Source organism: Thalassophryne amazonica, chromosome 7 (assembly GCF_902500255.1).
Source record: "Thalassophryne amazonica chromosome 7, fThaAma1.1, whole genome shotgun sequence".
NCBI lineage: Eukaryota > Metazoa > Chordata > Actinopteri > Batrachoidiformes > Batrachoididae > Thalassophryne > Thalassophryne amazonica.
The window spans coordinates 91,021,712-91,036,774 of record NC_047109.1 but is presented as its reverse complement, the minus strand read 5'-3'; the positions used below and the strand labels follow the sequence as shown (position 1 = coordinate 91,036,774).

The 15,063-nt window shown below is 38.3% G+C and overlaps 1 protein-coding gene across 1 annotated transcript in view; it reads right to left on the bottom strand.

Annotated features, from left to right (window-relative positions):
- The window catches only part of c4b (complement 4B (Chido blood group)), a 48,710-nt gene that overhangs the window by 23,082 nt on the left and 10,565 nt on the right, over positions 1-15,063 (bottom strand). Inside the window, 16 exon segments of the mRNA XM_034175037.1 lie at positions 2,536-2,625; positions 2,730-2,781; positions 2,996-3,211; positions 3,318-3,457; positions 3,553-3,632; positions 4,477-4,591; positions 4,675-4,890; positions 4,973-5,044; positions 8,877-9,000; positions 9,139-9,285; positions 11,055-11,246; positions 11,323-11,487; positions 11,575-11,733; positions 11,813-11,925; positions 14,503-14,644; positions 14,753-14,876. Coding sequence (XP_034030928.1) covers positions 2,536-2,625; positions 2,730-2,781; positions 2,996-3,211; positions 3,318-3,457; positions 3,553-3,632; positions 4,477-4,591; positions 4,675-4,890; positions 4,973-5,044; positions 8,877-9,000; positions 9,139-9,285; positions 11,055-11,246; positions 11,323-11,487; positions 11,575-11,733; positions 11,813-11,925; positions 14,503-14,644; positions 14,753-14,876 — 2,147 coding nt within the window.

Sequence of the window (15,063 nt, the reverse complement as noted above, 5' to 3'; positions counted from 1 at the left end):
TTCACGAATAAGTAAAATATTCAAGAAATGTTGATGAAGTGAACAGAGGTAATTAGAAGGTGTTTGATAGGTACAGTGTCAAAGAGAGGACTTAATAATGGTAGATGTTGGTGGATTTTGCCAAAAGGATGGAAATGGCTGTGCTATATAAATATTTTAAGAAGGAAGAGGAGTACAGGGTGATATATAAGATTGGCAGAAGGTGCACACAGGTGGACTATGCCCTATGTAGGAGATGCAACCTGGAAGAAACTGTAGGCTTTAAAGTGGCGACAGGAGACAATGTATCTAAACAGTACGGAATAGCGATTAGTAGGATGACCTTGGAGAAGAATAAGCAAACAAGCGCTGAAATGATTTGATTGGTGGATGTTGAAGGAAGAAGGATGCTGTGTGAAATTCAAGGAAAAGGTAACACAGTGAAGAGTTGGTGGATGACTGGGTAACTACTATAGACCTGGTGAGAGTAACAACTAGGAATATACTTGACGTGACATCTAGACAGAGAAAAGAAGACAAGGATACTTAGTGGTGGAATGACAAAGTGAAGGAATGTATAAGGAGGAATACCAGGAGATGCATCAAAAGAAGGAGAGAGATGAAAAAGGCAAATGGAACCCCCGCTAGGCTCTGAATGGTAGCCACCCAGGCAGACAACCAATCCATCCCCACCTCCTGAAAGTAACCACTCATCTGACATCTCACAGCCAAGTGAAATGTGGGTTTACTCTTGGTGTTCTACAGCCCCAGGGGTCCTCAGCACTAATGCACCTACATGCTGGAACATGCCTAGAGAAATGTGCCAAATGCCCAAAATGTCTACTAATGAACTGATATAGTTGGAGGCATCACATATACAGTGCATCCAGAAAGTATTCACAGTGCTTCACTTTTTCCACATTTTATGTTACAGCCTCATTCCCAAACTGAGGAAATTATTTTTTTTTCTCAAAATTCTGCACACAATATCCCATAATGACAATGTGAAAAAAGTTTTGAGATTTTTGCAAATTTATTAAAAATGAAAAACTAAGTAATCATGTGTAAATAAGTATTCACAGCCTTTGCCATGAAGCTCAAAACTGAGCTCAGGTGCATCTTGTTTCCACTGATCATCCTTGAGATGTTTCTCCAGCTTAATTGGAGCCCACCTGGGGTAAATTCAGTTGATTGGATATGACTTGGGAAGGCACACACCTGTCTACATATAAGGTCTCACAGTTGACAGTGTGTGTCAGAGCACAGACCAAGCATGAAGTCAAAGGAATTGTCTATAGTCCTCCGAGGCAGGATTGTCTCAAGGTACAAATCTGGGAAAGGGTACAGAAACATTTCTGCTGCTTTGAAGGCCCAATGAGTACAGCGCCCTCCATCATACGCAAATGGAAGAAGTTCAGATCCACCAGGACTCTATGTAGAGCTGGCCACCTGTCTAAATTGAGTGACGGGGGAGAAGATCCTTAGCCAGGGAGGTGACCAAGAACCTGATGGGCACTCTCTCAGAGTTCCAGCATTCCTCTGTAGGGAGAGGAGGACCTTCCAAAAGAACAACATCTCTGCAGCAATACATCAATCAGGCCTGTATGGTAGAGTGGCCAGGCGGAAGTCACTCCTTAGTAAAAGGCACATGGCAGCGAGACAAAATTTTGAGAGACAAAATTCTCTGGTCTGATGAGACAAAAATTGAACTCTTTGATGTAAATGCCAGACATCATCTTTGGAGGAAACCAGGCACCATCCCTACAATGAAGCATGGTGGTGGCAGCATCATGCTGTGGGGATGTTTTGGTCAGGACGAAGGGAAAGGTGAATGCACCAATGTACCTGGTTGCCCAGCCAGAGCCCAGACCTGAATCTGACTGAACATTTCTGGAGAAATCTGAAAATGGCTGTGCACCAATACTCCTGATTGACATTAAGAGGTGCTGCAAAGAAGAATGGGCAAAACTGCCCAAAGATAGATGTGCCAAGCTTGTAGCATCATATTCAAGAAGACGAGGCTGTAATTTCTGTCAAAGCTGCATCAACATAGTATTACGCAAATTTTAAAAAACAAAACATTGTTTTATGTTGTCATTATGGGGTATTGTGAGTAGAATTTTGAGGGGAAAAATGTATTTACTCCATTTTGGAATAAGGCTGTAACATAACAAAATGCGGAACAAGTGAAATGCTGTAAATACTTTCCAACTACACTGTATTCAGATATATAAGTGTGGTGATCGATCACTGATGTCTGGTTAAGAGGAATTTAGAAACATGACATCCCGGCAATGAGTCCTCTCTGTCCTTTCTCTAAGTTTCCTTATCCATTGAAAAATGGATACAGTAAGCTTTGTTTTCCCGTCTTGATGGGAAAGTCTTTTCTCACAACAATTGGTCATATATAGTAAGATGTTTTGTGATCATGGAATCTGATGGGGAAAGAAGTCTGAAGTCTGCTCATCCTCATTTATCAGTTGGTAGAGATAGTAATTGTTGGCCTTTATCAAGTCAGCAGAGGTACACAATCCCCAAATGTCTGTCTTTGCTTACCTTCCATTGAAAGAAACATATTTGAGTCAGACTCAGGGACAATGTTTTCTGGTAGTGTTCCATCAATGGTGAAAGACTGACTGCTCCTGCCTATCAGAAAAGTACATTTGTGAAATAAAAATCATGTAAATGCAGAAAATATTCATGAAGAACAATAATCACAAGTATCTTTGAAAGCTATGCTAAAAACATACCATCCAACTTCAGCATCCATGTTTTTTCTGTTCTCACTTCTGCACCCTCTGTCTATAACAAAGGAACATAGGGCACTCAATAATTATCATTATTATTATTATTATTATTATTATTATTTGTCATACAGATAAAAACATTTGAAATTTTAATCACACTATTTTTGAAATCAAGTAGATATTTATTATCTCAAAATAATAGAAAAACAAAAAAGTAAAGCAAAGCAAATATAATAATCTTGAATCAAGGCAATATTACTGAGTCTTACCAAAACATTTAAAGTCTTTTCAACCGCATCAATTCCCATTTCATTTTCTATATCATATACGCGAATTTTGATTGGTATGGAGTGTGCTACCATAGGGACAGCTGGGAAAGAAACAAACTGAGAGGATCTGGGTTCCACAGTAATGTTGACAAAAGCTGAGGAGGTGGCTGAACCAGGGGAACAAAGACCCGCAGTTTGCTCCATGTGAACTGCCAACTATAAACCCAAAAACCACACATTCCACAGAAAAAAATACCTTCAGAATTGGAATGCAGCTTTTGTTCTGGATGTGCCATTTTCCATAATATCATGAAACATTTACCTGTCTGCTCTCATCGCCATAGTTGTAGATAACAGGTGAAATGGTTAACTGCTCGTACTTTTTCACGGAGTAAGGCAGCCTCAGAGACACAAATATATCCTGAAATGCTCTGATTGTAAACGGCTCAACAACACAAAAACCTGAATGAAATATGAAAAGACAAATAAAGCATGGCGTTTTTCAGAAGTAGATCTTTAGTTAAAAGTGCACTTGTGAAGTGTCAAACTAGTATTACCTGTGGTGGGAGATAAAGTGATAACCTGAATCTCCCAGGTAGTGATGGAATCCGGAAGAGCCAAAGAATGCTTGAAAGGGCTTTTAATAAGATAAAATGAATTAATTTGTTGCAAGATATGCTAACTAGCATGGAATATATACAATTTGTACTGTGGACTATTGTAAACCTGATGAACCTTTACTTGACCTGAATATGTTGAAGTCTCACATATAAAAAAGGAGAAAAAGAACACAAATAAAATGGCATTTTAATAAGATATCTGTCCTGAAGGATCAGTAGCTCCGATCACAATAATACTGTACTGTTTTTATTGTAATAGGTATGTGGAGTCTCACTGTAATCTGACCCAAAATAAAGTAGTTCAAGGTCAGAGTCCTCTGAAGTCATTAGATGGGGTTGTGTGTTGAACTTGTATGCCAAATATTTTGGGTCTGTGAAGATCTGGTGTCAAGTAATTGCAAGGCGAAGGCCCATGTAATGCTATGACCCAGTTCTGACTCAGAAAAAGAGCCAACATGCTGCCCACTTGGGGGTAACAGGAAGACAGAGGACGGGCAGAAGAGGAACAGTAGCAGCCAGTCAGCCAGTAGCGAGCAGCATTTCTGGTATTTATATTTGTATTTACATTTTGCAAATTGCTTTTACTTACATTGTGTGTTTCTTACTCTGTGTGCTGCTGCTATACAATGCTGCTGGAACCTCAATTTCCCTGAGGGAGTCTTTTCAAGGGATTAATAAAATTCTATCTAATCTAATCTAATCATAATATATGACACTACTGCTTTTTAGGAGCCTATCATTTTATGTGTACCTGTTTATCCTGTAAAATGTCATGTCAGGTTTGAGCATGCTCACACTGACAGAGAACCATGGAAAGGTATTTAAGTTAAAACATGGCATAAAAAAATGACCATCTCTTACCCTTTTTTGCCATTTACTTTAAATTCTTCAAATGCAAAGCTTGGGGGGAAATATCGTCGAATGTACTGAGCAGTGGTGTCCAGGAAGAACTCCTCAATGTCGAGTATGCTTGCAGCTAAAAAACAAACAAACAAAAAAACGTAATAAAACATCCGCAATCCTATTAAGTTGGTTAATCATATGACAGCTTTTGCTTACTGCGGCCGTATCCTTTCTGAGCATCCTCTCGTTGCTTTTTCTGTCTCAGATTTTCTCCTTCAAGGCAACACTTCAAGAAGGCCTGTTTACACTTGGGGTCTGCTTTCACCCGAAACACCCTCTGAGCTCTTTCCTGACATGTTAGTCTCATCGGGATGATAGAAAAGCCACGAACGCAACAGTCTTGTAAATACTCATCACCGGTGAAATTTAATTCTGCAACGTGACAAATAACAGTCAGGTTTAAAAGTTTTTTTTTTACAAGCATATTTTCTCTGGTCAAACAATGCTGTCTTACTTAATTTCAGCATTTCTTGGTGAAGATCCACAGCACGTTTTTGACGAGTAGATGGTGATTTACAGCCAAAGTCTGGAAAGGTAGAGTAACAGGTGAATAGTTTTAATGATACTGAGGCTTTTAAAACCAGGCTGAATAATTTTGGTTCTCATCTGCCTATAATCAGTAAAGGTTTGTGGATTTATTTATTTACTGTCTTAATGTTTTAGGTTTGTATATTGTGTATTTCTTATCCTATTAGTTGATTATGTTGTCCATGTGAATTTCATTGTATTTAAAATTGTGTAGCACTTTGTATAATTGAAAGTGTTATACTATTATTATTATTATTATTATTATTATTATTATTATTATTATTATTATTATTATATTATTATTATTATTATTATTATGTGTTTAAAAGTAAGTTCTGATAGTGCAATAAACTTAACAAGATCAATAGTTTTCTTCTGGTATGGCTCACGTCTCTCTTTCACATATTATGTTGTATTTTTGTTATTGATATGAGGTTTGTCCATAATTGTGGTAACGCTTGTCTGTCCATGGAGTTCTCTAGAATTCTGTTTACAGGATGTCATGAGGAAAATAAGTATTTGAACACCCTGCCATTTTGCAAGTTCTCCCACTTAGAAATCATGGAGGGGTCTGAAATTTTCATCTTAGGTGCATGTCCACTGTGAGAGGCATAACCTAAAAGAAAAAATCCGGAAATGACAATTTATGATTTTTTTTTAAATAATTTATTTGTATGTTACTGCTGAAAATAAATATTTCAACACCTGTGAAAATCAATGTTAATATTTGGTACAGTAGCCTTTGTTTGCAGTTACAGAGGTCAAACATTTCCTGTAGTTTTTCACCAGGTTTGCACACTCTGCAGCAGGGATTTTGGTCCATTCCTCCACACAGATCTTCTCTAGATCAGCCAGGTTATTGGGCTGTTGCTGAGAAACACGGAGTTTGAGCTCCCTCCAAAGATTTTGTATTGGGATTAGGTCTGGAGACTGGCTAGGCCACTCCAGAACCTTGATATGCTTCTTACGGAGCCACTCCTTGCTTATCCTGTCTGTGTGCTTCGGGTCATTGTCATGTTGGAAGACCCATCCACGACCCATCTTCAGAGCTCTTACTGAGGGAAGGAGGTTGTTCCCCAAAATCTCGCAATACATGACCCCGGTCATCCTCTCCTTAATACAGTGCAGTCGTCCTGTCCCATGTGCAGAAAAACACCCCAAAAGCATGATGCTTCCACCCCCATGCTTCACAGTAGGGATGGTGTTTTGGGGATGGTACTCAGCATTCTTCTTCCTCCAAACACGGCGAGTGGAATTAAGACCAAAAAGTTCTATTTTGGTCTTATCTGACTACATAACTTTCTCCCATGACTCCTCTGGATCATCCAAATGGTCAAGGGCAAACTTAAGACGGGCCTGGACGTGTGCTGATTTAAGCAGGGGAAACTTCCATGCCATGCATGATTTTAACCCATGACGTCTTAGTGTATTACCCACAGTAACCTTGGAAACAGTGGTGCCAGCTCTCTTCACGTCACTGACCAGCTCCTCCCATGTAGTTCTGGGCTGATTCCTCACCTTTCTTAGGATCATTGATACGCCACGAGATGGGATCTTGCATGGAGCCCCAGTCCGAGGGAGATCTAATAATAATAATAATAATCTAATAATAATTGCTCCAACAGTTGATCTTTTTTCACCAAGCTGCTTGGCAATTGCCTCGTAGCCCTTTCCAGCCTTGTGGAGGTCTACAGTTTTGTCTCTGGTGTCTTTGGACAGCTCTTTGGTCTTAGCCATGTTAGTAGTTGGGGTCTTACTGATTGTGTGGGGTGGACAGGTGTCTTTATGCAGTTAACGACCTCAAATAGGTGATTCTAATTTGGAATAATAAGTGGAGTGGAGGTGGACTTTTTAGAGGCAGACTAACAGGTCTTTGAGGGCCAGAATTTCTGCTGATTGGCAGGTGTTGAAATACTTATTTGCAGCAGTAACATGCAAATAAATTATTTAAAAGATCATACATTGTGATTTCCAGAATTTTTTTTTTCTTGAATTATGTCTGTCACAGTGGACATGCACCTAAGATGAAAATTTCAGAGCCACATTCCAGGATGAAATGAGGAGCATCCATGAATACATCAGAAAGATGGCCCTTCCGAGATCAGCTACTATAAGAATGCCTCAGACAGCTGAAGGCAGACAGGGTGTCATGGAAGACTAAGCACCTCCATGGGATGTACCATCTACGGATACCGGAAATGGCTAACATCAACCAATAGTTAGAAAAGATCTAAAGGACAGCACAGAGGCTCTGTTCATGACAGTTCATGACAAGAACAAGCCATAAGCACCAGAACCATAGAGGCAAGAGTCTACCACAGACAACTAGAAATCCTCAAGTTCTGATGGGAGACACCACAGGGATAAGATCCTGTGGGACTTCAAATTCCAGATAGACAAGCAGCTGCTAAACAACCAACCAGACATAGTGGTGGTTGTAGCTCTATTAGACCTATGTAGTATATTAGATCATCCTAGACCCTAGAGATATTTAGAGCCTTCCTAAAAACCCACTTCTTCTCATATGATGCTTCAAATGTCTTGTTTTGTCCACAACCCACATATTCAGTTTACTGCTAGACTGTTTATTCACATTTAAGTAGCTGAAATCAGAGAATCTTGATCATTTTTAAAAATAATTCAAAGGTATTAATTGATTGTCAAACTAGTTGTTGATTAATAGTCAATTAGTAACTAATTAATTGCAGCTCTCGTAGTGTACACTGACATCACTAAGTTAAGTTGTTTAAAACTAAGCTTTAAAACATCTGCATTTGTTTTACCTGTTCCCTTTATAGCTTATTAAATTTAAAAAAAGACAAAACCTAATTAATTTGCCTTAGCTGGTAACACTCAAATGAATTAAGTTTGTCTAAATTAAGTTGAAGTAAATATTACTTGCTACGTTAATTTGGATCAACTTAATTTCATTTGAATGTTCCCAATTGAAACACTTTATTAAGGTGGTCCAACAATTTTCTTTTTTTATTTATTGATTTGTTTTAGTGAATAAATCATATGTTTATAATAAGTATAAACAAAAACCCTGTTCCTCATCTTCAATAACTAAAGTGAGGTGACAAAAATTAGATTTTCTTAGACAGTATGATGCACAAAATATCTTTCCTGTGAACTATCCATAGTTGATTATTACTACTATATTTTTATTATTATTATTACTACTATTATTACTTATCCTTACTTTAACCCATTTTAATATCATTTAATTTCATCACATCTGAAGTACATTGTTACAAAACTCAAGCTATTCTATTTCTGCTGAACATCCCAAATGAAGTAAAGATTTAATTAAGCCCAATCCACATTCGGACACTCCTGGAACTGCACAGTCAAATTTAAAACTATTGTGGAATAGTGAATACATTTTAACCACTTGGATAGACTCCAGCAACACCCCCCCACCCCACCCCCCCACTCCCTTGGAATAGATGTTAGCAGCCCCCTCTAGTGGTTGCTTATTTTTACTGAAGGTAAAATAGGAAACATCAATCAATCAATCAATTTTTTTATATAGCGCCAAATCACAACAAACAGTTGCATCATCTTTAAATGCACCAAGGACCCAAGAGCAGTTGTTGGTCTCACATGCCCCCAAACGCATCCCGGCTTGCAGACTTTCCCACTTGTCAGCAGGACTTTCCCTGCAGTCACTCGAGCTTTCCCCAGAGTTTAGGTTTTATAAGCTTGTCTGATTTCTCATGAGATGTAACTATATTTTATTAACACTACAACTACTTTAATGCAAGACTGTGTTATACACGGTAAATCTGTCCTATTTAGAAAAAGAAAAATTCATGGGTTTGTCATACGTTTTGTCCATGCTGAGGAGGACTGAGTCACAAAGGACAGTCCAGCGTCATTTAAGGTGGAAGCTGAATCCGATCCTCCACCGTATGAGCAGCCGAGGTCATACGACTGCATAAAGGAAAACACCTAAAACACAAGAACAAGGTCTCAGTACTGTGTTATCTTTGATGAGTGGATTGAACATATTAAAGAACAAAATATCTGAGGAAAGGACTCCGTCTGATATTGTTAGTCTTTTTACCTAAGTATCACAGAAAGTTGTACCTGCTTTGGTGAGAGTCTGTTGTGGAAGTTGAGTGCATAGATGGCCTTATCCACAGCCAGCAAAGTCACTGTGGCATCTGGCGATTGTATGTTAAATTCAATCTCAGTCCTTTTTCCAGGTTTGCTGTGACTTTTGTCCTTGGATACCTACATCGTACCGAATGTTAAAAATAATTGTTCAAGTGTTCGATTCAAGCCATCGGTGAAATCAAAAATTGTAAAGTTTCTTGGTTTTGGTCAGACAACTCACAATGTTAATCTTAATTTAATCATAACTCTCTGAAACATTTAGAGTCTTAAAGAGAGGGCGACTGGGGAGTGACATGGGGAATTTCTCCCTCTGATAAAAATAAATTAAAAAAAATAAAAAATAACAGCCTACACATAGAGTCCCTTTATTCAGAGAGTGACATGATGAGCCGGAAAAAAAAAAAAAAATGGTTACGTTTCTCATGGTGACATCTTAATAACATTCGCTGTTAAGATGTCTGCATGTAAATCCAGCTATTTCATTAATTTATTCACTGAAAATGCCGGGTTGCTGTGCATTTGGATACACAAATAGACACAACAAGGGCTTCAAGATGTACAGATTCCCTTCAAATCTCAACAAAGAAAAACTTGGGAAAATAAAGTCAGCCGTGTGGGATGGAAGCGACATCATCCTTAAAGCTTTAAGCCTTTAAATAAATTTATTGTTCAGTCCCATGTACAGTAAAGGGACTCTACCTGCACATGGATCCTAGGGTGACAGAAAGACAAATTACAGTTTTACTTCTGTACTGCTACATGTCTGTTTCCCATCTGGTCAATGCAAAGAACTGTTGGATTGACCTCTGGGAAAATTTGGTTGAAAAACAAATTATTTGACTTTTACCCAAATTAACTGTTCAAGCCAACTAGCTTTCATTGATATATCAAGTTTGGTAGAAATCAGGAAGAGCACCGGGGAAGGAGTTGGCCAACAATCAGACAGGCAGACATGACCTTCGCCCCAGTGATTGATCTTTTTCAAGTTTAACCTTGCTGGAAAAGTCTTGAGCCTGTCCCCATATGTGTACCAAGTTTGGTGGAAATCTTAATGAAAAACCCCAGTTACCTTGACCCATCTCAGTGACTGACCTATGGCAAATCTGATGTGGTCTGGACATTTTCCGAACCCAATTCCACATGTCTACCAAGTTAGGTGGCCTGTAATGTAATGACCTTGGCCACAACGATTGACCTTTGGTCAATTTGATCTCATCTGGGCAATTCCAGTACCCACTTGTATATGTGGGCCAAGTTTGGTGGAAATCCGAGTGAAAAAATAAAATTCTGATTTGTGACCACAATAACCTTGACCACAATGAGTGGCCTTTGGTAAATTTGATTGTGCCTGGCCAATTACAGAACCCACCAGCATATGTGTACACAGTAAATTCACCAGTGTAAAACTAACACTGACAGTGTTAATTTAACAGTCAGTGTACATATGATCCTATTCTGGCCAGAGTGGCCATATGTTCCCACTGGTGATTTTACTGTGTACTAGCTTGGTGGACATCAGCATCAAAAAAGAATAAGGGAGAAAACAAAAATCTAAGTTTTGACCAGACATACAGACAAACATTGATGCCCCCCCCCCACCCCGGTAACCTAGGAATGTAACGGGGATCCACTCAATGGAAGCAAAAATGAGGTCAGCTGTAGAATGTGTAGTTGCAGAATGAACAACATTGCATCATATGACTGTAGTGTTTGCTGAAACAAAATGGACCCTTTGATTGCCATGCAGTAAAATATGTTTTGATCTATTTGCAGTTTTTATCCCCCACGCGGTACGATAGAAATATGTCTTGTCTGGACTAAAATGAATGCTACGGTACTTCTTTTGCTAGTGTGCCACTCTGCACGTATATCTTCTGTTTACTCACCGTGACCTGCGTCTCACATTCATCCTTGACATCTATCCACACTGAGTCAGCAATGATGTCACCACCATTGCTGTAGTAGTAGCCAATCAGACGGAAGGATGGAACCATATCAGCCGTTATGAACAGGTTGTCTTTAAGCGAACGACCAAGGGCCAGAGAACCCTGTTTTATTATGGATCCTCGACTTAAAACCTACAAGAGCGAAGTAAATGTTTTAATAAGCGTTACTTAACTTAATCAATATCATACTGACTCGGATTCTCTTCACCAGGTAGTATAGAAACCCATTCTCTGGGCCATTGATGTGGTACGTTACAGGTAGGGAAGAACCCACAGAGACCATCCTGTTGCTAACTTCCAGGTATAAGTAGTTGCCACTTTGAGATGAAGTGCGCCGAATTACTTTCCTCTCTTTCAGATCACCTACTGACACCTAGAATGGAAACATTGAACACTGAAGCCTCACCGTTGCACTGGAGGTTGGATACCTTTAAGTGACTTTATGATTCAGATTACTAACTTCCAGAGTGAAATCATCTGAGGAAAGAATGTTGAATTCAGCAAACACTGCCCCCTGCTGGTCAGTTGTATCCTCTTTAGATTTCTCTGATGATGATGGAACATCAATCTTTACTGAAACAAGAGATGCTGCAGAACCGTCTGGTAGACGCACGATTGCCTGCAATAACAACCAGACAAACATGTTACACTCAAACAAAAATCCCGCACGACTGCCGAATGTTGTGTTTGAGGCATACCACAACGCTTAGCGGAAATCCAGGAAGGAAATATGCACGAGTTCGAGACAGATCTATTGTGTATCTGTGGGAGATGATGGGAAGCGAAACGTCTGCTTCTTGGAGTTCACCATCTGCACAAAGAACACAGACATAAATACTTGCCTCAATGACAACAACAACAAGAGCAATCCGAGATTTCTGACGCTGCCAATCCGGATCCCGATGACCTCCAAAATTCAGTGGAGTCTTCCATGCCCTAATACCTATCTGTGGTGAAAATTTGGTGAGAATCTGTGAAGTAGTTTTTTTTTTTTTTTCAATTTCTATGTCATTGCAGGGAGCATGGACCAAAGATATTTCATGTTTAGTGTGGTTAACTTCCTTTAATTTGTGAAAGTACATTAATTCCTGCATTTCAGGCCTGATGGAGGATTGGTATTCCAGGTTCAATTGGTACTCCAAGTTGAATACACATAAGGATGAAGACTTGCACCATCATGAATCCCTGTAGGGATGATCTTCAGCATGATGTGGTCAGTAGAAATTGTAATCAAAACAATGCATATTTAAAATTAGAAGCTTCTTTAGGTTGTTTTGAAATAAAGGTACATTGGGAGTGTGCACACATTCCATGGGTCATAATGGCCAAACATTTTATTTCCTCCACCATAAAACAGAAGCAGTTTTTAAATCTTGGCCTGCGAGTCTTTGTGCAGAATATGTGCAGCTGAAGCGATAAAAGGTACAGTATTTCAACCAGATCTGCTTCAAATATTATACAGCTCTTCACTAATCCAATAAATAAAATATAACGCAATGCTAAAATACCTTTGGCCATATGAGCACTGTGTTCTTTATAATTTGCAGTTGTTTAATTAATTATTGATCCTGTTGTCTTAAATACAATTTGTACATGATCAATAAATCAATCAAAAACAAAATTTACGGTTTAACGGTATCTGCAGGAGGCCTTGTGTGAACGTAAACATGAGCTTTTGACAAGAGTGGAAGTTGTGCAAATCAAGGAATATTTGTAGATCACCCTCTTTCAGGTATTAATGAGACAAATTTAACTTCATAGGAAGTTATCTTGAGTTAGTGGAAGTTACGCTAATGCCGCAAAATGTCTTGTAAATGACTCCAGAGGTGTTATCAGGTTACAAAAACAGTGTTTTCAGTTTTAGAAGTGTTTATTTCTCACTAGCTTTTACATAATATGTGGCAAAGAGGTTATATTTACACACAAACGAAACGGAGCTTTTCAGCTAGCTACCAGACTGTGATGTCAAGATTCTAACATCCATAAAATGACTTGTAAATAAGTTCAGAGGTGTTATCAGGTTCCAAAAACAGCGTTTTCAATTTTACACGTGTTTATTTCTCACTAGCTTTCGCATAATCAATGAGAAACATGTATATAAACACAAAAAAATGAAGCGGTTTTGAAGAGGCCGGCCACTGATGTCACGGTGTAGCTCAACTCTGATTGGCTGTCACCCCACACTCAAAAACACAGAAAAGATTGAAACAGAATGTGACTTTTTAACTTTTTAAAATACCTCTTAAATAGGTTAAGGTTAGCCATCTTTACACCTGTCTAAGGTCTGTGTCCCAAGAATGTTCAATGTAATAAATGGGTAATAATAAATCTTGTGAAATCTGTCCTGCACTTTTTTTATTTTTTTTTATTTTATACACAAGCAGACAGCAATTATGCAGAGCTGTATAAAATAATATTATATACTGTTATCTCTCCACGAGACAAGGGTGGAGGTAACTGTATCTAATATTCTTCATACAGCTCTGTCTTAATGGAATTCCCAAAGTCAAGTTACAAACAGTTAACATTATCTCTGAGTGACTGTGTGATTCATCACAGTGAAAAAATTTAGTCTTGACATGACCTTTGATCCAACATTATCTTTTGATTGACATATTAAGGAGATCAATAGGATGACCCATTTGTCGATGGAAGATGCTGATACTTTGGTTCATGCGTTGCGTCTTTCAGATTTAACTACTGTAATGTACAATTTTTCTTAATTTCCACTTAAAAGAATGAGATGCCTACAGATTGTTCAGATTCCTGCTGTGAGAGTCTTGAGTAAAACCAAGAGATTTGATCACATTACACCTGTTCTGGGTTCCCTTCACTGGCTTCCTATGAGCGGAAAAAAATAATTTCAAGGTTTTAGTGCTGTCATACAAGGCTCTAAATGGTCATATACCAACCTATCCTGCTGTACCTGTTAAACATTGTGCTGCATGCTGCAGTCACAGGATGCAGGTTTACTCTCCCAAGGGTTTAAAAGAAGTCAGCAAGGTTTAAAGCCTTTGCTTACCATACTCCTACATTATGGAACAGTTTGCCTATTGATATTAGAAAAAACACTTCAGTTTAATATTTTAAAGCAAATCTTAAACTCATTTATTTTCTCCTGTTTATCATGCATTTTACTGTTTTTTAATCTTATTTTAACTACATCTGCTTTTTTCTTATTATATTATGATAGGCGCATTATATTTTTTTCTATTTAAAGTGCTCATAAACAAATTCATTATTATTATTATTATTAGTCCTGTGTAGACAGTATAGCCCAGTATAGACACAAACAGGTAGCATGGCTGAGAATCAAACCCAAACCTACATGTTGGTAGCCCAACAGCTTAAATTAATTTGCTGGTGGTGTGAAAAGTGTGTTATTTACTTTGTATGTTGGTGACAAATACACCCAAATACAGCTGCACTCCACGTTGTTGTAAGTCAGAGAGAGTTTCATTCATCTCTGTTTTAAGTTGCCTTTTTAACACTGCGGTCTTGAGTGAAACTGCTCCATTCCCATCATGGACCTGCAGCAAATGGGGATTAAAAAAATGTGTTTTTCATCAGTATTGTCACACTATCTGATTTCAGTTCCTCAAATGGGTTATATATAAATTTTCAAATGGTTTACTCACAGAACCAGTCAGTTCCAGTCCTTTAATAAAAACAAGCTCCTTTTCTTGACCACCAATAGTTCCATTTGTGAGCACTCCAATCCGACAATGGTAGGCCCCATTAATGTTCTCACCATGTGAATACCTAGAAAGAATCATGTAAGTGAATAACTTCTCACTCTCTTTGAATTTGTATTTTAATTGAAAAATAGTAGAAGTCAATCATAGTGTCTAACTCACATTGAATCCTGCAGTACTATCTTTGTTTATCCACATTAAACACACAGTTTTACCGTTATTGGACTTGTGATGTAATTTGTTGGAAATTTAGT